Source organism: Salvelinus fontinalis, chromosome 33, assembly GCF_029448725.1.
Source record: "Salvelinus fontinalis isolate EN_2023a chromosome 33, ASM2944872v1, whole genome shotgun sequence".
Taxonomy (NCBI): Eukaryota; Metazoa; Chordata; class Actinopteri; order Salmoniformes; family Salmonidae; genus Salvelinus; species Salvelinus fontinalis.
The window spans coordinates 21,614,851-21,634,862 of record NC_074697.1 but is presented as its reverse complement, the minus strand read 5'-3'; the positions used below and the strand labels follow the sequence as shown (position 1 = coordinate 21,634,862).

The window sequence follows — 20,012 nt, the reverse complement described above, 5'->3', positions numbered from 1 at the left end:
CCAAAAGTTAAATGAATGATGATATAGGCCTAATAGCCTCGGTGAGGACAGGAAAGTGATGATGTACCTTATATAGCCTTATAGTTCAATCATAGTCTATTGTGCCAGACCAGAGTGTGCAAAGCTGTCATCAAGGCAAAGAGTGGCTACTTTGAAGGAACTAAAATATTAAATATATTATGATTTGTTTAACACTTTTTTGGTTACTACATGATTCCATATGTTTAATTTCATAGTTTTGATGTCCTCACTATTATTCTACAATGTAGAAAATAATAATACAAATTAAGAAAATCCCTGTAATGAGTAGGTGTGGCCAGCCTTTTGACTCATACTGTAAATGGAGAGTGTGGTTTAGGCCCAGATAGGGCCTACTAACTAGCCTGGCGGATGTGACCTATGTGACTCTCCCAATGAGAGCTGTGACCACACTGGTCTGGAAAGGAGGCCGTTTGATTATGCACTATTCGCTCAGAAATTGTGCAACGGGTTTGATTATGCAGTAGTTTATGTGTCGGGGGGCTAGGGTCAGTTGGTTATACCTGGAGTACTTCTCCTGTCTTATCCAGTGTCCTGTGTGAATTTAAGTATGCTCTCTCTAATTCTCTCGTTCTCTCTTTCTCTCTGAGAACCTGAGCCCTAGGACCATACGTCAGGACTACCGGGCATGCTGACACCTTGCTGTCCCCAGTCCGCCCGGCCTTGCTGCTATTCCAGTTTCAACTGTTTCTGCCTGCGGTTACGAAACCCCTACCTGTCCCAGACCTGCTGTTTTCAACTCTTAATGATCGGCTATGAAAAGCCAACTGAGATTTATTCCTGATTATTATTTGACCATGCTTGTCATTTATGAACATTTTGAAAATCTTGGCTCTCTCTAATTTTCTCCTTCTCTCTTTCTCTCGGAGGACCTGAGCCCTAGGACCATACGTCGGGACTACCGGCCGTGGTGACTCCTTGCTGCCCTCAGTCCGCCTGGCCTTGCTGCTATTCCAGTTTCAACTCTTCTGCCTGCGGTTATGGAACCCCTACCTGTCCCAGACCTGCTGTTTTCAACTCTTAATGATCGGCTATGAAAAGCCAACTGAGATTTATTCCTGATTATTATTTGACCATGCTTGTCATTTATGAACATTTTGAAAATCTTGGCTCTCTCTAATTTTCTCCTTCTCTCTTTCTTTCTCTCGGAGGACCTGGGCCCTAGGACCATGCGTCGGGACTGCCGCCCGTGGTGACTCCTTGCTGTCCCCAGTCCGCCTGGCCTTGCTGCTATTCCAGTTTCAGCTGTTCTGCCTGCGGTTATGGAACCGCCACCTGTCCCAGACCTGTTGTTTTTCAACTCTTAATGATCAGCTATGAAAAGCCAACTGAAAATTATTCATGATTATTATTTGACCATGCTTGTCACTTATGAACATTTTTGAACATCTTGGCATAGTTCTGTTATAATCTCCACCCGGCACAGCCAGAAGAGGACTGGCCACCCCTCATAGCCTGGTTCCTCTCTAGGTTTCTTCCTAGGTTTTGGCCTTTCTAGGGAGTTTTTCCTAGCCACCGTGCTTCTACACCTGCATTGCTTGCTGTTTGGGGTTTTAGGCTGGGTTTCTGTACAGCACTTCGAGATATTATCTGATGTACGAAGGGCTATATAAAATAAAATTGATTGATTGATTGATTGGTTCTCTCAATGTTTCCCCCCTCTGGGTTGACACCTCTCATTGTTTGGATTTGAAAATCCAACCGTTGTAATGGAAGGGGGGGGGGGGGTGCTCGGGGACTATGTGTGGCTGTGCATGTGGGTGTTTGAGTGAGAAAGAGACAGAGAGCCAACAAGTAAAAGCACAGCCCTGTGCCGACAACATCAAAGGGCCATTCCAGACTCTGAAGTCAGGAGGACTTTGAGAGTTAGGTGTTAGCCAGACTACCTACAAACCTCATCCCCAAGCTAAATGTGCATAGGCAGAAGTGTAGCCTACAGTTTACACATCCAAGCGGGATCTTGAGCACTTACAAATACATAACATGTCCTTGGAATTACACCTTTTTTTTGAAGGATGTAACACATCATATGAAATGGATGACATAGTTCACAATTGTGCAACATTTTCGGTGACCCATTTTGCAGAATTGTGGACATGTCTTGGACTCCAGTCCGACTCCAGTCACACATTTGATGACTTGAGACTTGACTTGATAGAAAATAAAATAACTTGAGACTTGACTTGGATTTGGAGTCTAAAGACCCGGGACTCAACTTTGATTTGAGACTGATGACTTGAAATTATCTGTCCAGGTTCTGTAATGTTTTGTCACTCATTTTTGTGGCAGAGTCTATGTGGATTAATCTACACGCAGCCAGAGACAGTACCCGCAGCTTCGCAACAGATTGGCTAGTGAAACGCACACTCGGCAATCTGATTGGACCAGTGAACTGTCAATCAACACAGGTTGGGTGCACAATTGAACAGATTGCTGATTTGCTGTGCAGCTATAGGATCGGGTGCAGCGCAAACATCAAGTTGTAGGAAGAGAGGATTGCCATAATAAATAAATAAGCAACCCCCAAACATTTCTGGTGATTAACAATATTAACTGTTTACCTTGTAAACTCACCAGCAATGAGGCAACAATTACTAGGATATGTCTAGTACTTTGGTAGGTAACAATTGCTTGAGATTGATAATTTACTTATGAAGTTTGCTTTTAGAATTTGTTGTTAAAATCAAATATCACTGTGGTGAAGACGCACCATAGGCGTTGCTCTCCAAACCCGCCAGTGGAGAGGGCTTTTTTTCACTTTATTTTGCTCTGCATGCATATGCCCTACGTGGTAAATCTGTATTCCATCTAATACTACAATAATTGCTAGCGTTTCATCATTCCATTTCCTTGCTGTTTATTGCAACACGTAGACATTTCTGTTTCATGTTTGATAGGCTTACGATACAGTTTCATTTTATAGCCAACCATTGCTTACCCTGCTCTGAGTGGGCGCGATGTTTATAGTGCACTTGAACATTCGCAAGACTCGTGAGGTGGAAGTTATGATAATTTAATTCATTGCATAGTTTCCTTTGTTCATATTTCCCGGTTTAGGTCGGAGTTCCGTTTGTTTATGTCCTACGTCTCTGTCATTTGTTGTTGTGAGTAATAGAAGTGCGCGTTCCTTAGTGGCATAGAAATAGGCTACGTGGCCTGCGCTCCACGCGGCCTGCACTCCACGCTTTGGAGTCAGAACGTTGAAAGAGAGAAAATGATTGTACCATGCATGTATGTATGGTGTTGGAATATCATTAATAATCATTACGTCTGATAAAGACAAATGTACCAATGTAACAATGGATGTGGGAATTGCCTTTTCCATTGTAGAACCAGTTTATTGGTTGTATCAAATAAAATCAAAATAAAATCAAGTTTATTTATATAGCCCTTCTTACATCAGCTGATATCTCAAAGTGCTGTACAGAAACCCAGCCTAAAACCCCAAACAGCAAGCAATGCAGGTGTAGAAGCACGGTGGCTAGGAAAAACTCCCTAGAAAGGCCAAAACCTAGGAAGAAATTTAGAGAGGAACCAGGCTATGAGGGGTGGCCAGTCCTCTTCTGGCTGTGCCGGGTAGAGATTATAACAGAACATGGCCAAGATGTTCAAATGTTCATAAATGACCAGCATGGTCAAATAATAATAATCACAGTAGTTGTCAAGGGTGCAGAAAGTCAGCACCTCAGGAGTAAATGTAATATTTATGTAATTTTTATGTAATAGTTGTACTTTCCAAATGGGTAATTGTATGGTCGTGGGGGCCATGTGCTTATTATGTAGGCCTGCCTGTTGGAGCTCCTGTTAGACAGATTCCATTAGGTTTCTCAAGGGGAGGCTGTACAGTCTTGCCCTCTACCTGTGTCCGTTCAGATAGGACAGGTTAAGCCTGATACAGAGGCTATTTCTTTTGGGCTATTTCCTGTGTATATTTGGTAAATCTTCTTGTATATGGCTTTTTCACCATTGGATCACCAAGACCTGTAAATAAGTCTACATTCTGAGCATGTCAACCTACCTTATCTTCTGCTGATGTCATGCCTTTATACTACAATGTCCATGTTTTACAATTCCATAGGCTAATAAAAACGTTGTAGACAAAATAATGAAAAGGACTTTCCTGTAGCCTCGATAAATATACAAAGATTTGTAGTTGAAAAAGTATTTGCATGTATAGGTATTTGTTTTCTTGACTTGAGACTTGACTTAAACTTGTGGCTAGACTCGACGTCACTTGCTCTTAGAATGCAAGTCTTCAACTTGACTAGAGTCTTGACCCGTTCTGCTTTGGACTCAACTTGAGACTCAGACCTTGTAACTTGAGATTTGCTTGTGACTCGAATAATAGCGACTTGGTATTACCTCAGCCATTTTGGGTCCTGAGAACTACTTTCAAAACTACTGGCTGAAAATATACAAAACCTCTGTAGGGCCACGTTAAATGGAAGAGCCATGATGAGGAAGAACTGCGGGTAGCCTGCTGGGCCTTTTTGTGTATGTATTAGTGACTGTGTGAGGTGATGCGAGAACTACCCAACTACTCGACGACGATGGCCCTGTGCGGCTCACTGAAGCCTGCCTGGAGGTAGCAAAACTTGGCTCATCCCGCGGGAGCATGGAGGAAGATCCAGCCTGCGTAGGAGGACGTGAGGGAGAGGGTGAAGAAAACGTGTTAGTAGACAGACAGGCAGGCTGAACCAAAAGGGTGGACACTTGGGATTTTCCCAAACCGAATAATACCATCATTGTTTGAGAAAAAAAACAAAGGAAAATAGTAGGCTACTCATTGATTTCTTTCTATACATTTCATACTCTGCAGACCTGTAAGTGATAACTATTAACAAACCTTCTAATATCACAACTCGGATGGAACCCCAGATGTACCCGGCCTAATTCCTATACAACCTTGACACAATGCTGTTAGAGTAACGACGATAATCCAATAACACGGGATTCGTGCCCATCATTCATAACAAAATTGTTTTGCACAATTTCCCAAAGTGGAATTTCGTGTTATGTTATCGGGTCATGCTCTTACTTGTTCCATAATCCAATAGATACTGACTATCTGTGATTGTATCCGCTAGGTGGCGACCTTGGTCTAAAGCGTTTCACCTTGGACAGCGATGCGCATCACTGGAGACGACATTCATAATTCACTTTATGAGAAAAATTACAAATATCTGCCTATACATGACAATGACGAGTCCTAAGAAATAATTAAGATTTTCTAGGATTCTTTGAGCAAAGCACTTTTGAGACACTGGTGTTATAGCCTAGACCTAATAAGGAGAATGTTGAAAAATTAAACAAAAATCTAAATGTATTAAACGTTTTGGGGAATTTCATCTTCATTATTAATTACAACGTAAATACATTATCTTGGAAGTTTATTGCTTCTCTTTAACAATAAAAATAGTGGTGTCCGCATGACATAAATTCACTAAATGTTACAGTAACTCCTGGTCCTTTACACATTCCCATTTTGGCCCTACCAGTGTCCATTCATGGCTGAGGGGTAGGGGGACAGTTAATGATTATTTGCCCCTGTTTTCCCGACCACTGTGTTTCTAATTTGGATTGACTGCCGCGTCAGAGCGCGCAGACTCACCTCCCGGCTGTTTTCGGAGCTTCGCTCTATCCCTGCTTCAAACACATATTCCACAGGGAGAGAGAGAGAGAGCAGGACCTGTGAGGAGCGGAACGAACGACCAGAAAAAACGACAAATGGCACTCATGGCTGGGATTTTGTTTACGGCGACCTCTGTGCTGCTTGGAATTTCTACGTGTGTTTCTTCGGCACGGATTTACCCCCCAAACGAAGGTAAGACTTGGAATAATAGCGGAGCCCCGTTCTGGACTTTTTCTCCGCTAGTTTATACTCCGTCCACTTCATGTGTGAGACGGACCACCAGCCCGGTGTCCCGTAGCTATGCTGGACTCGTGCAAGGACCAGCAGCACTCAAAGAATTGGCCAACACTATTAATTTTCTCATCATCATGTACCATTAATCTCTGACATTGGACTAGGCTTTCCAAATGCGTCAAACCCATCGAACGTTTTGTGTCATAGACTACTAGGTTATCTTGCTACCCAAGTTGCTGAAAGCGCTTTGCAAAAAGCCGCAGCGTATGAAGTCTATATGGGGCTCTAGCAGGATCTGAGTGGAGTGCTGTTAAATCTTACTTCAGTCTCTGTTAATTAGGCGACAGACCAACTTCTTCAGCAACATTCGTTTTTTATTGAGCCATATAGGCTACAAAGACACGATGTTATACACAAATCATTATTGCTTTGGAGGGCATGCATGTGTCTGATTTTGTGCAAGGCCGTTGTGCAAAATCCCCCCTTACAAAATGAGCCATGTAATATTAGTTCATAACCTTGTATTGCAGTCGCAGTTCTGTAAAATAATCCCCATTCAATTAACAAGTGGCGTTTGCGCATTTTCTATGTCAAAACGCATTAACTTCAAAACAATACTAAAATAATTACCCAAGCCAAGTCATTTCAGATAAAGGAAAACATCTTAAATTAAATCCACTTTTTTTTATTAAACTCACTGCATATTTAAGCGCTTACATTTGTGATTTTCTTCACTGCGCAGTGAGAGGATTTCCGTAAGAAATATAAGGGACTATTGAAATGTCATTACGGATTCTTTTTGATTTCTCACTGAAGCAAGTTCATTTAGACGTCCGTGCTCCTAATCGTAGAACCTCAGGACCCGAGTTAATAAAACACACACACGGAGTCTCCAATATGTTTTGGAGAGTCGCATTCACTGGGTTACATTGACAATACCCATGGTTCTTTATACAAAATATAAAATCCCCGTAAAATGGGATCCCTTTATGTTTTTAATCATCACAAATCCCCCTGGAAAAATCTATCCATATTACGCATTTGAGTATTGCAAACATATTACATCGTTTATGGATGTAGGTGGAATGGGCCTATACGTCATTACATATTGATCATTAGCTTACTTCTGACATGTTTTTCCTTGAGCAGATTGCATGTAGTTGTTTTCCTCGGCAAACGGCATAACTATCCAACTATGGCAACAACACGGTGGCTGTTCCAGACTGTATATTATCACTGTAGACAAGGTTACACATATTCCGTGTTATGAACAGTCTATAACTGCTCACTTCTCTTTCTATGTTTTTCAGTGACGTTACTGGACTCCAGATCTGTAGCGGGGGAGTTGGGCTGGTTCGCCAACCCAACAGAAGGAGGGGTAAGTGCCCCTTGTTCAGACGCGAGTCCCCCGTTGAGTCAAAATGGAGAGACGATGTCCTCTATAGCCCACCGACCCCCTCTGTCCTTCTTCCCTCTACTCGCCGTAATGGTTAGATTCCAGTCCGATACTGCAGCGGGCGTCGGGTTTCCTGAATAGACGGCTGATTGAATCGGTCTTTGTGGAGAAACTTTATATCCTTTTCCCCCATTGAGGCGCGGGGGAAGAGGAACTTGGCAGCACAGAAAGGGCCCTCTGGAATGGATGAATGAAGGGAAAGGGCAGCGGGTTTCAGTCCTCACAGTAGGATTGGATTGGGCCATAAAGCAATAGGGAATGTGATCGGACTAAATGCATGATCCCGCGGTCTAATTGGGATATATATAGTTGCGCAGATAAAGTACAGAGTGCGACTGTTTCGGGAATGGCCGTGTTAGGCCCTTCGGTGCGCGCGGCTGAGGCCGGTCTGGCACACACTCCCCTGTCCGTTGTTCCCTGAGCCGAAGCAGCAACAGCACTGGCGTTTGAATAATCCCATGGAACCATCTTATATGTGTTGTTGTATTTATAGACTAAACCAACAAGGTGGCCCAAAGTTGAGCAACATATGCTATCCATTACGTCCTTCTTTCTATTCAGGCATCTTCTGGCATATCAATTATATTTTAATGATACAGTTTATGGTATGCTATAGACCCACAAAATAAACGTTGCCGTTTTGTGTCAGCCTTCTCTCCAACTCTTGTTTTAATCACCATTGGGTTGAGTTGCTGTTCAATGAATGTGGCTCGTGTGTGCTGCTGTTGGGTGCTCTCCGTTCCTTCTTCAGCGGTTTCCTCCGTGGCGGATGGATTGACAGGGTGCTGGCAGCGCCGACAGGCCTGCATTCACGCTCTCATTACGACCAATTACCCCCATTCTCCCTCTCCTCCGCTATCGGGGAAAGGTGCGGCCTTATCTGCCTAGCCGGTTGATTTCCACAATAAAGGGCCAAGCAGAAAGAAGAAAGCTGTTGAATAAAGCAGCTGGGTGATGGACACTTTCTCAAATCGGAGCCTCAGCCATGTTTAGCGTTATCTCCCCTACTCAAATGAATAGGGCTTTAAACGAGATTAGTTATGATAACGCCTTGAATCAAATCCAGCACAGCGTACATCCTTCCCCCTAGTAATAGCTCTGTTTGGACTCGTTTCTCTAAATATAATATAGTCCTAAGCAGATACAAGCAGAAGGCTGGCTTGTCTGCTCTTGTCTTTAAATGCAGTCAATTTGACAACTTTTTTAAACCTCATTGTGAAAAATGTAAACGGCCCAGTGCAGTCAAAATGAGATTTCCCTGTGGTTTTTTATACATACTTCCAGACTAAGATGTCGACTAATACTGTTAAATTGTGAAAATGATGATCATGCCCTTTTAGTGTAAGAGTTATTTGAAAAGACCACCTGAAAATTTCAGCCTGTTTTGGTGGGATGGAGTTTTGGCCTGCCTGTTGACATCACCAGGTGGTAAATTAGTTAATAGACCAATAAGAAAGAGAGTTCCAAACCTCTCTGCCAATAACAGCTAGTTTTCAGTTTCCCCTCCCCACTCAGACCAATCCCAGACAGTCCTAGCAAAATTCTTGCTTGAGAAATGTCTCTTTGCTAACAAGCAATTTTTTGTTTCTTTTTGTCCATTTTAATTTAAGACAATCACAGTAAGGTACTTAATTGTTACCCCGAAATGATGATATATTGAGATAAAAACGTCTGCCTTGGCCCTTTAACAGCGCACACCATAATGCCCCCAACGCCTTTCAAAACACCATACTCTTTAGTAGCTGGGACTTTATCGTAAGTAAAACAAACATTGCTCCTATAATAATAAGCCAGCCAGTCATCGATAACGTAATCCATGCACCTCATGTTCACGTCCTTTACCAATGAGTTCATTCTAAAAACACCCGGTCCACATGTGTGCTGTCCAAACCCTCTCCCTCTCCAAAATAAGTTGTAGGCCTATAGAAGGAACACAGACACCCTTTTTCCATTGGGTTTCTGTTCAGATCCCTATAAGCCCCTGTAACGGATGTGAAATGGCTAGCTAGTTAGCGGTGGTGCGCGCTAATAGCCTTTCAATCGGTGACGTCACTTGCTCTGAGACCTTGAAGTAGTGGTTCCCCTTTCTCTGCAAGGGCCGCGGCCTTTGTGGAGCGATGGGTAACGATGCTTCGTGAGTGACTGTTGTTGATGTGTGCAGAGGGTCCCCGGGTCGGGGTGAGGGGACGGACTAAAGTTAAACTGTTACAGACGTAAGGCCTATCCATTAGCTCATACAGAAGATTCTTTCAATATCTCTTCACCCTCACACTGTATTTCTCTCCATTTGGTGACCTTTAAATGAATCATGGAGTTATGGGGATTTACATTGAGGTCATCATTATATGACATTAAAAGAATCATTTGAATGGTGGATGTTCCCCAAGGATTTGGTTGGTTTCCTTTTTTGTGGAGAGAAAGTGTACTAGTCAGGCTTGAATACAGTACAGCAGCTTATGTGTACTTATTTCTGATTGTACCGGTAGTAGTTTCATTATGACAGGCCTTGCTATTTCTATTAGGCTTTGTCATGCATTTATTATTACGTTTGGTCATTAAATACTTGGCCTATTGAGACGCAGATATTAAGTCACTGTTCTGCTATGGTCTTTCTCAATGTACTGTATGTCTGCAAATTAAGGTTTATATGTGGCCTACCATTTTACAGATTTCTCATAATATTTGTCAGATGTTTTCCTAACATTTCCTCTGTTTGTCTCCTCAGTGGGAGGAGGTGAGCATCATGGATGAGAAGAACATTCCCATCAGGACGTACCAGGTGTGTAACGTGATGGAACCCAACCAAAACAACTGGCTTAGAACTGACTGGATCCCCCGGGTTGGCGCCCAGCGTGTCTACATTGAAATCAAGTTCACCCTGCGCGACTGTAACAGTCTCCCTGGTGTCATGGGAACCTGCAAGGAGACCTTCAACCTCTACTACTACGAGTCCAACAATGACAAGGAGCGCTACATCCCAGAGAACCAGTTTGGCAAGATCGACACGGTGGCGGCCGACGAGAGCTTCACCCAGGTGGACATCGGAGACCGCATCATGAAGTTGAACACGGAGGTCAGGGACGTGGGAGCCTTGACCCGGAAGGGTTTCTACCTGGCCTTCCAGGACGTGGGAGCCTGCATTGCCCTGGTGTCTGTCAGGGTGTTCTATAAGAAGTGTCCCATGGCTGTGAGGAACCTGGCCCAGTTCCCTGACACCACCACTGGGGCTGACACCTCATCACTGGTAGAAGTCCGAGGATCCTGCGTAAATGATTCAGAGGAGCGTGACGTTCCCAAAATGTACTGCGGGGCGGACGGAGAGTGGCTGGTGCCCATCGGGAACTGCCTGTGTAACCCGGGATTTGAGGAGAGAAACGTTGAATGCCAGGGTAAGTTAAGGAGAGAAAGCTTCTGTTTGCTTCTGATATATATATATTCCTCTAGTCACGGGCAGCAGCTGTTCTTTGTGGTTATTTATAATCTTCGCTATGGTTTTCTCTTCCTTCACCTTCCATCTCTATCTCCATACAGTTGTCTGCTTCTTTATCAAATCTCCCTCCTCTCTCTCTGTCTGTCTCTTTCTCTCACTCCCTCCATGTATCCCAATCTCTTTGTCTCTCCCTCCCTTCCCCTCCCTGCATCTCTCCTACATGATATCAGGCTGGGTAATAGAAGCGGTGATGATTGTAAACGGCGTAATTATCCAGTCCATTGTGATGTGTTAGTTAGGCCAGGGTAACAGGTCTGCTATTGGGATGTGTTAGTTATGACAGAGGAACAGGCCTGCTATTGGGATGTGTTAGTTAGGCCAGGGCTACAGGCCTGCTATTGGGATGTGTTAGTTATGACAGAGGAACAGGCCTGCTATTGGGATGTGTTAGTTATGACAGAGGAACAGGCCTGCTATTGGGATGTGTTAGTTAGGCCAGGGGAACAGGTCTGCTATTGGGATGTGTTAGTTATGACAGAGGAACAGGCCTGCTATTGGGATGTGTTAGTTATGACAGAGGAGCAGGCCTGCTATTGGGATGTGTTAGTTAGGCCAGGGGAACAGGTCTGCTATTGGGATGTGTTAGTTATGACAGAGGAACAGGCCTGCTATTGGGATGTGTTAGTTATGACAGAGGAACAGGCCTGCTATTGGGATGTGTTAGTTATGACAGAGGAACAGGCCTGCTATTGGGATGTGTTAGTTATGACAGGGGAACAGGCCTGCTATTGGGATGTGTTAGTTATGACAGAGGAACAGGCCTGCTATTGGGATGTGTTAGTTAGGCCAGGGGAACAGGTCTGCTATTGGGATGTGTTAGTTATGACAGAGGAACAGGCCTGCTATTGGGATGTGTTAGTTATGACAGAGGAACAGGCCTGCTATTGGGATGTGTTAGTTAGGCCAGGGGAACAGGCCTGCTATTGGGATGTGTTAGTTATGACAGGGGAACAGGTCTGCTATTGGGATGTGTTAGTTAGGCCAGAGGAACAGGCCTGCTATTGGGATGTGTTAGTTAGGCCAGGGGAACAGGCCTGCTATTGGGATGTGTTAGTTATGACAGAGGAACAGGCCTGCTATTGGGATGTGTTAGTTAGGCCAGGGTAACAGGCCTGCCATTGGGATGTGTTAGTTAGGACAGGGGAACAGGTCTGCTATTGGGATGTGTTAGTTATGACAGGGGAACAGGTCTGCTATTGGGATGTGTTAGTTATGACAGAGGAACTGGCCTGCTATTGGGATGTGTTAGTTATGACAGAGGAACAGGCCTGCTATTGGGATGTGTTAGTTATGACAGAGGAACAGGCCTGCTATTGGGATGTGTTAGTTATGACAGAGGAACAGGCCTGCTATTGGGATGTGTTAGTTATGACAGAGGAACTGGCTTGCTATTGGGATGTGTTAGTTATGACAGTGGAACAGGCCTGCTATTGGGATGTGTTAGTTATGACAGAGGAACAGGCCTGCTATTGGGATGTGTTAGTTATAACAGAGGAACAGGCCTGCTATTGGGATGTGTTAGTTAGACCAGGGTAACAGGCCTGCTATTGGGATGTGTTAGTTAGGACAGGGGAACAGGCCTGCTATTGGGATGTGTTAGTTATGACAGAGGAACAGGCCTGCTATTGGGATGTGTTAGTTATGACAGAGGAACTGGCCTGCTATTGGGATGTGTTAGTTATGACAGAGGAACAGGCCTGCTATTGGGATGTGTTAGTTAGGACAGGGGAACAGGCCTGCTATTGGGATGTGTTAGTTATGACAGAGGAACAGGCCTGCTATTGGGATGTGTTAGTTATGACAGAGGAACTGGCCTGCTATTGGGATGTGTTAGTTATGACAGAGGAACAGGCCTGCTATTGGGATGTGTTAGTTAGACCAGGGTAACAGGCCTGCTATTGGGATGTGTTAGTTATAACAGAGGAACAGGCCTGCTATTGGGATGTGTTAGTTATACCAGGGTAACAGGCCTGCTATTGGGATGTGTTAGTTAGGACAGGGGAACAGGCCTGCTATTGGGATGTGTTAGTTATGATAGAGGAACAGGCCTGCTATTGGGATGTGTTAGTTATGACAGAGGAACTGGCCTGCTATTGGGATGTGTTAGTTATGACAGAGGAACAGGCCTGCTATTGGGATGTGTTAGTTGACAGAGCAACTGGCCTGCTATTGGGATGTGTTAGTTATGACAGAGGAACAGGCCTGCTATTGGGATGTGTTAGTTAGACCAGGGGAACAGGCCTGCTATTGGGATGTGTTAGTTAGGCCAGGGTAACAGGCCTGCTATTGGGATGTGTTAGTTAGGACAGGGGAACAGGCCTGCTATTGGGATGTGTTAGTTAGACCAGGGTAACAGGCCTGCTATTGGGATGTGTTAGTTAGGACAGGGGAACAGGCCTGCTATTGGGATGTGTTTGTTATGCCAGGGTAACAGGCCTGCTATTGGGATGTGTTAGTTAGACCAGGGATACAGGCCTGCTATTGGGATGTGTTAGTTATGACAGAGGAACAGGCCTGCTATTGGGATGTGTTAGTTATGACAGAGGAACAGGCCTGCTATTGGGATGTGTTAGTTATGACAGGGGAACTGGCCTGCTATTGGGATGTGTTAGTTATGACAGGGGAACAGGTCTGCTATTGGGATGTGTTAGTTATGACAGAGGAACAGGCCTGCTATTGGGATGTGTTAGTTATGACAGAGGAACTGGCCTGCTATTGGGATGTGTTAGTTATGACAGAGGAACAGGCCTGCTATTGGGATGTGTTAGTTATGACAGAGGAACTGGCTTGCTATTGGGATGTGTTAGTTATGACAGAGGAACAGGCCTGCTGTTGGGATGTGTTAGTTATGACAGAGGAACTGGCTTGCTATTGGGATGAGTTAGTTATGACAGAGGAACAGGCCTGCTATTGGGATGTGTTAGTTATGACAGGGGAACAGGCCTGCTATTGGGATGTGTTAGTTAGGCCAGGGTAACAGGCCTGCTATTGGGATGTGTTAGTTATGACAGAGGAACAGGCCTGCTATTGGGATGTGTTAGTTAGACCAGGGATACAGGCCTGCTATTGGGATGTGTTAGTTAGACCAGAGGAACAGGCCTGCTATTGGGATGTGTTAGTTATGACAGAGGAACAGACCTGCTATAGGGATGTGTTAGTTATGACAGAGGAACAGGCCTGCTATTGGGATGTGTTAGTTATGACAGAGGAACAGGCCTGCTATTGGGATGTGTTAGTTATGACAGAGGAACAGGCCTGCTATTGGGATGTGTTAGTTATGACAGAGGAACAGGCCTGCTATTGGGATGTGTTAGTTAGACAAGGGGAACAGGTCTGCTATTGGGATGTGTTAGTTATGAGAGAGGAACAGGCCTGCTATTGGGATGTGTTAGTTAGGCCAGGGGAACTGGCCTGCTATAGGGATGTGTTAGTTATGACAGGGGAACTGGCCTGCTATTGGGATGTGTTAGTTAGACAAGGGGAACAGGTCTGCTATTGGGATGTGTTAGTTATGACAGAGGAACAGGCCTGCTATTGGGATGTGTTAGTTATGACAGGGGAACTGGCCTGCTATAGGGATGTGTTAGTTATGACAGAGGAACAGGCCTGCTATTGGGATGTGTTAGTTAGACCAGGGATACAGGCCTGCTATTGGGATGTGTTAGTTAGGCCAGGGAAATAGGCCTGCTATAGGGATGTGTTAGTTAGACCAGAGGAACAGGCCTGCTATTGGGATGTGTTAGTTATGACAGAGGAACAGACCTGCTATAGGGATGTGTTAGTTATGACAGAGGAACAGGCCTGCTATTGGGATGTGTTAGTTATGACAGAGGAACAGGTCTGCTATTGGGATGTGTTAGTTATGACAGAGGAACAGGCCTGCTATTGGGATGTGTTAGTTATGACAGAGGAACAGGCCTGCTATTGGGATGTGTTAGTTAGGCCAGGGGAACTGGCCTGCTATAGGGATGTGTTAGTTATGACAGGGGAACTGGCCTGCTATTGGGATGTGTTAGTTAGACAAGGGGAACAGGTCTGCTATTGGGATGTGTTAGTTATGACAGAGGAACAGGCCTGCTATTGGGATGTGTTAGTTATGACAGGGGAACTGGCCTGCTATAGGGATGTGTTAGTTATGACAGAGGAACAGGCCTGCTATTGGGATGTGTTAGTTAGACAAGGGGAACAGGTCTGCTATTGGGATGTGTTAGTTATGACAGAGGAACAGGCCTGCTATTGGGATGTGTTAGTTATGACAGGGGAACTGGCCTGCTATAGGGATGTGTTAGTTAGACCAGAGGAACAGGCCTGCTATTGGGATGTGTTAGTTATGACAGAGGAACAGGCCTGCTATTGGGATGTGTTATTTATGACCGAGGAACAGGCCTGCTATGGGATGTGTTAGTTATGACAGAGGAACAGGCCTGCTATTGGGATGTGTTAGTTATGACAGAGGAACTGGCCTGCTATTGGGATGTGTTAGTTATGACAGAGGAACAGGCCTGCTATTGGGATGTGTTAGTTATGACAGAGGAAATGGCCTGCTATTGGGATGTGTTAGTTATGACAGAGGAACAGGCCTGCTATAGGGATGTGTTAGTTAGACCAGGGATACAGGCCTGCTATTGGGATGTGTTAGTTATGACAGAGGAACAGGCCTGCTATTGGGATGTGTTAGTTATGACAGAGGAACAGGCCTGCTATTGGGATGTGTTAGTTATGACAGAGGAACAGGCCTGCTATTGGGATGTGTTAGTTAGACCAGGGTAACAGACCTGCTATTGGGATGTGTTAGTTAGGCCAGGGTAACAGGCCTGCTATAGGGATGTGTTAGTTAGACCAGGGATACAGATCTGCTATTGGGATGTGTTAGTTAGACCAGGGTAACAGGCCTGCTATTGGGATGTGTTAGTTAGGCCAGGGGAACAGGCCTGCTATTGGGATGTGTTAGTTAGGCCAGGGATACAGGCCTGCTATAGGGATGTGTTAGTTAGACCAGGGTAACAGGCCTGCTGTTGGGATGTGTTAGTTAGGACAGGGGAATCAGGCCTGCTATTGGGATGTGTTAGTTATGACAGAGGAACAGGCCTGCTATTGGGATGTGTTAGTTATGACAGAGGAACAGGCCTGCTATTGGGATGTGTTAGTTATGACAGAGGAACAGGCCTGCTATTGGGATGTGTTAGTTAGACAAGGGGAACAGGTCTGCTATTGGGATGTGTTAGTTATGACAGAGGAACAGGCCTGCTATTGGGATGTGTTAGTTAGACAAGGGGAACAGGTCTGCTATTGGGATGTGTTAGTTATGACAGAGGAACAGGCCTGCTATTGGGATGTGTTAGTTAGGCCAGGGGAACTGGCCTGCTATAGGGATGTGTTAGTTATGACAGGGGAACTGGCCTGCTATTGGGATGTGTTAGTTAGACAAGGGGAACAGGTCTGCTTTTGGGATGTGTTAGTTATGACAGAGGAACAGGCCTGCTATTGGGATGTGTTAGTTATGACATGGGAACTGGCCTGCTATAGGGATGTGTTAGTTATGACAGAGGAACAGGCCTGCTATTGGGATGTGTTAGTTAGACAAGGGGAACAGGTCTGCTATTGGGATGTGTTAGTTATGACAGAGGAACAGGCCTGCTATTGGGATGTGTTAGTTATGACAGGGGAACTGGCCTGCTATAGGGATGTGTTAGTTAGACCAGAGGAACAGGCCTGCTATTGGGATGTGTTAGTTATGACAGAGGAACAGGCCTGCTATTCGGATGTGTTATTTATGACAGAGGAACAGGCCTGCTATTGGGATGTGTTAGTTATGACAGAGGAACAGGCCTGCTATTGGGATGTGTTAGTTATGACAGAGGAACTGGCCTGCTATTGGGATGTGTTAGTTATGACAGAGGAACAGGCCTGCTATTGGGATGTGTTAGTTATGACAGAGGAACTGGCCTGCTATTGGGATGTGTTAGTTATGACAGAGGAACAGGCCTGCTATAGGGATGTGTTAGTTAGACCAGGGGAACAGGCCTGCTATTGGGATGTGTTAGTTAGGACAGGGGAAAAGGCCTGCTATTGGGATGTGTTAGTTAGACCAGGGTAACAGGCCTGCTATTGGGATGTGTTAGTTAGGACAGGGGAACAGGCCTGCTATTGGGATGTGTTTGTTATGCCAGGGTAACATGCCTGCTATTGGGATGTGTTAGTTAGACCAGGGATACAGGCCTGCTATTGGGATGTGTTAGTTATGACAGAGGAACAGGCCTGCTATTGGGATGTGTTAGTTATGACAGAGGAACAGGCCTGCTATTGGGATGTGTTAGTTATGACAGAGGAACAGGCCTGCTATTGGGATGTGTTAGTTAGGCCAGGGTAACAGGCCTGCTATTGGGATGTGTTAGTTAGGCCAGGGGAACAGGCCTGCTATTGGGATGTGTTAGTTAGGCCAGGGATACAGGCCTGCTATAGGGATGTGTTAGTTAGACCAGGGTAACAGGCCTGCTGTTGGGATGTGTTAGTTAGGACAGGGGAATCAGGCCTGCTATTGGGATGTGTTAGTTAGACCAGGGTAACAGGCCTGCTATTGGGATGTGTTACTTATGACAGAGGAACAGGCCTGCTGTTGGGATGTGTTAGTTAGGACAGGGGAACAGGCCTGCTATTGGGATGTGTTACTTATGACAGAGGAACAGGCCTGCTGTTGGGATGTGTTAGTTAGGACAGGGGAACAGGCCTGCTATTGGGATGTGTTTGTTATGCCAGGGTAACAGGCCTGCTATTGGGATGTGTTAGTTATGACAGAGGAACAGGCCTGCTATTGGGATGTGTTAGTTATGACAGAGGAACAGGCCTGCTATTGGGATGTGTTATGACAGAGGAACTGGCCTGCCATTGGGATGTGTTAGTTAGGCCAGGGGAACAGGCCTGCTATTGGGATGTGTTAGTTAGACCAGGGTAACAGGCCTGCTATTGGGATGTGTTAGTTAGACCAGAGGAACAGGCCTGCTGTTGGAATGTGTTAGTTAGGCCAGGGAAACAGGCCTGCTTTATGGATGTGTTAGTTAGGCCAGGGTAACAGGCCTGCTATTGGGATGTGTTAGTTAGACCAGGGTAACAGGCCTGCTATTGGGATGTGTTACTTAGACCAGGGTAACAGGCCTGCTGTTGGGATGTGTTAGTTAGGCCAGGGAAACAGGCCTGCTTTATGGATGTGTTAGTTAGACCAGGGTAACAGGCCTGCTATTGGGATGTGTTAGTTAGACCAGAGGAACAGGCCTGCTGTTGGGATGTGTTAGTTAGGCCAGGGAAACAGGCCTGCTTTATGGATGTGTTAGTTAGGCCAGGGTAACAGGCCTGCTATTGGGATGTGTTAGTTAGACCAGGGTAACAGGCCTGCTATTGGGATGTGTTAGTTAGACCAGGGTAACAGGCCTGCTGTTGGGATGTGTTAGTTAGGCCAGGGAAACAGGCCTGCTTTATGGATGTGTTAGTTAGACCAGGGTAACAGGCCTGCTATTGGGATGTGTTAGTTAGACCAGGGTAACAGGCCTGCTATTGGGATGTGTTAGTTAGGCCAGGTAAACAGGCCTGCTGTTGGGATGTGTTAGTTAGGCCAGGAGATCAGACCTGCTATAGGGATGTGTTAGTTAGGCCAGGAGACAGGTCTGCTATTGGGATGTGCTAGTTAGACCAGAGGAACAGGCCTGCTATAGGGATGTGTTTGTTAGGCCAGGGGAACAGGCCTGCTGTTGGGATGTGTTAGTTAGGCCAGGGAAACAGGCCTGCTATTGGGATGTGTTAGTTATGACAGAGGAACAGGCCTGCTATTGGGATGTGTTAGTTAGGACAGGGGAACAGGCCTGCTATTGGGATGTGTTTGTTATGCCAGGGTAACAGGCCTGCTATTGGGATGTGTTAGTTAGACCAGGGATACAGGCCTGCTATTGGGATGTGTTAGTTATGACAGAGGAACAGGCCTGCTATTGGGATGTGTTAGTTATGACAGAGGAACAGGCCTGCTATAGGGATGTGTTAGTTAGACCAGGGGACAGGCCTGCTATTGGGATGTGTTAGTTAGGCCAGGGTAACAGGCCTGCTATAGGGATGTGTTAGTTAGACCAGGGATACAGGCCTGCTATTGGGATGTGTTAGTTAGACCAGGGTAACAGGCCTGCTATTGGGATGTGTTAGTTAGGCCAGGGTAACAGGCCTGCTGTTGGGATGTGTTAGTTAGGCCAGGGAAACAGGCCTGCTTTATGGATGTGTTAGTTAGACCAGGGTAACAGGCCTGCTATTGGGATGTGTTAGTTAGGCCAAAGGAACAGGCCTGCTTTATGGATGTGTTAGTTAGACCAGGGTAACAGGCCTGCTATTGGGATGTATTAGTTAGACCAGGGTAACAGCCCTGCTATTGGGATGTGTTAGTTAGGCCAGGGAAACAGGCCTGCTGTTGGGATGTGTTAGTTAGGCCAGGAGATCAGACCTGCTATAGGGATGTGTTAGTTAGGCCAGGAGACAGGTCTGCTATTGGGATGTGCTAGTTAGGCCAGAGGAACCGGCCTGCTATTGGGATGTGTTAGATCGGCCAGGGGAACAGGCCTGCTATTGGGATGTGTTTGTTAGACCAGGGGAACAGGCCTGCTATTGGGATGTGTTTGTTAGGCCAGGGAACAGGCCTGCTATTGAGATGCATTAGTTAGGCCAGGGGAACAGGCCTGGTTTTGGGATGTGTTAGTTAGGCCAGGGGAACAGGCCTGCTATTGGGATGTGTTAGTTAGACCAGGGGAACAGGCCTGCTATTGGGATGTGTTTGTTAGGCCAGGGTTAGGCCTGCTATTGGGATGTGTTAGTTAGGGCAGAGGAACAGGCCTGCTATTGGGATGTGTTAGTTAGACCAGGGGAACAGGCCTGCTATTGGGATGTGTTTGTTAGGCCAGGATTAGGCCTGCTATTGGGATGTGTTAGTTAGGCCAGGGTAACAGGTCTGCTATTGGGATGTGTTAGTTAGGCCAGGGGAACAGGCCTGCTATTGGGATGTGTTTGTTAGGCCAGGGTTAGGTCTGCTATTGGGATGTGTTAGTTAGGGCAGAGGAACAGGCCTGCTATTGGGATGTGTTAGTTAGACCAGGGGAACAGGCCTGCTATTGGGATGTGTTTGTTAGGCCAGG

General features: G+C 45.6%; 1 protein-coding gene across 2 annotated transcripts in view; it reads left to right on the top strand.

The window, feature by feature from the left end:
• Positions 1-5,557: 5,557 nt before the first annotated feature.
• Positions 5,558-20,012, top strand: part of LOC129831803 (ephrin type-A receptor 4) — a 189,493-nt gene continuing 175,038 nt past the window's right edge. Inside the window, exons 1-3 of one of the 2 annotated variants that reach the window (XM_055895267.1) lie at positions 5,558-5,863; positions 7,216-7,283; positions 10,087-10,750. In XM_055895267.1, coding sequence (XP_055751242.1) covers positions 5,767-5,863; positions 7,216-7,283; positions 10,087-10,750 — 829 coding nt within the window. In that variant the 5' untranslated portion in view covers positions 5,558-5,766. The remainder of the gene's footprint in view (positions 5,864-7,215; positions 7,284-10,086; positions 10,751-20,012) is intronic. The other variant, XM_055895266.1, reaches the window with a different exon arrangement.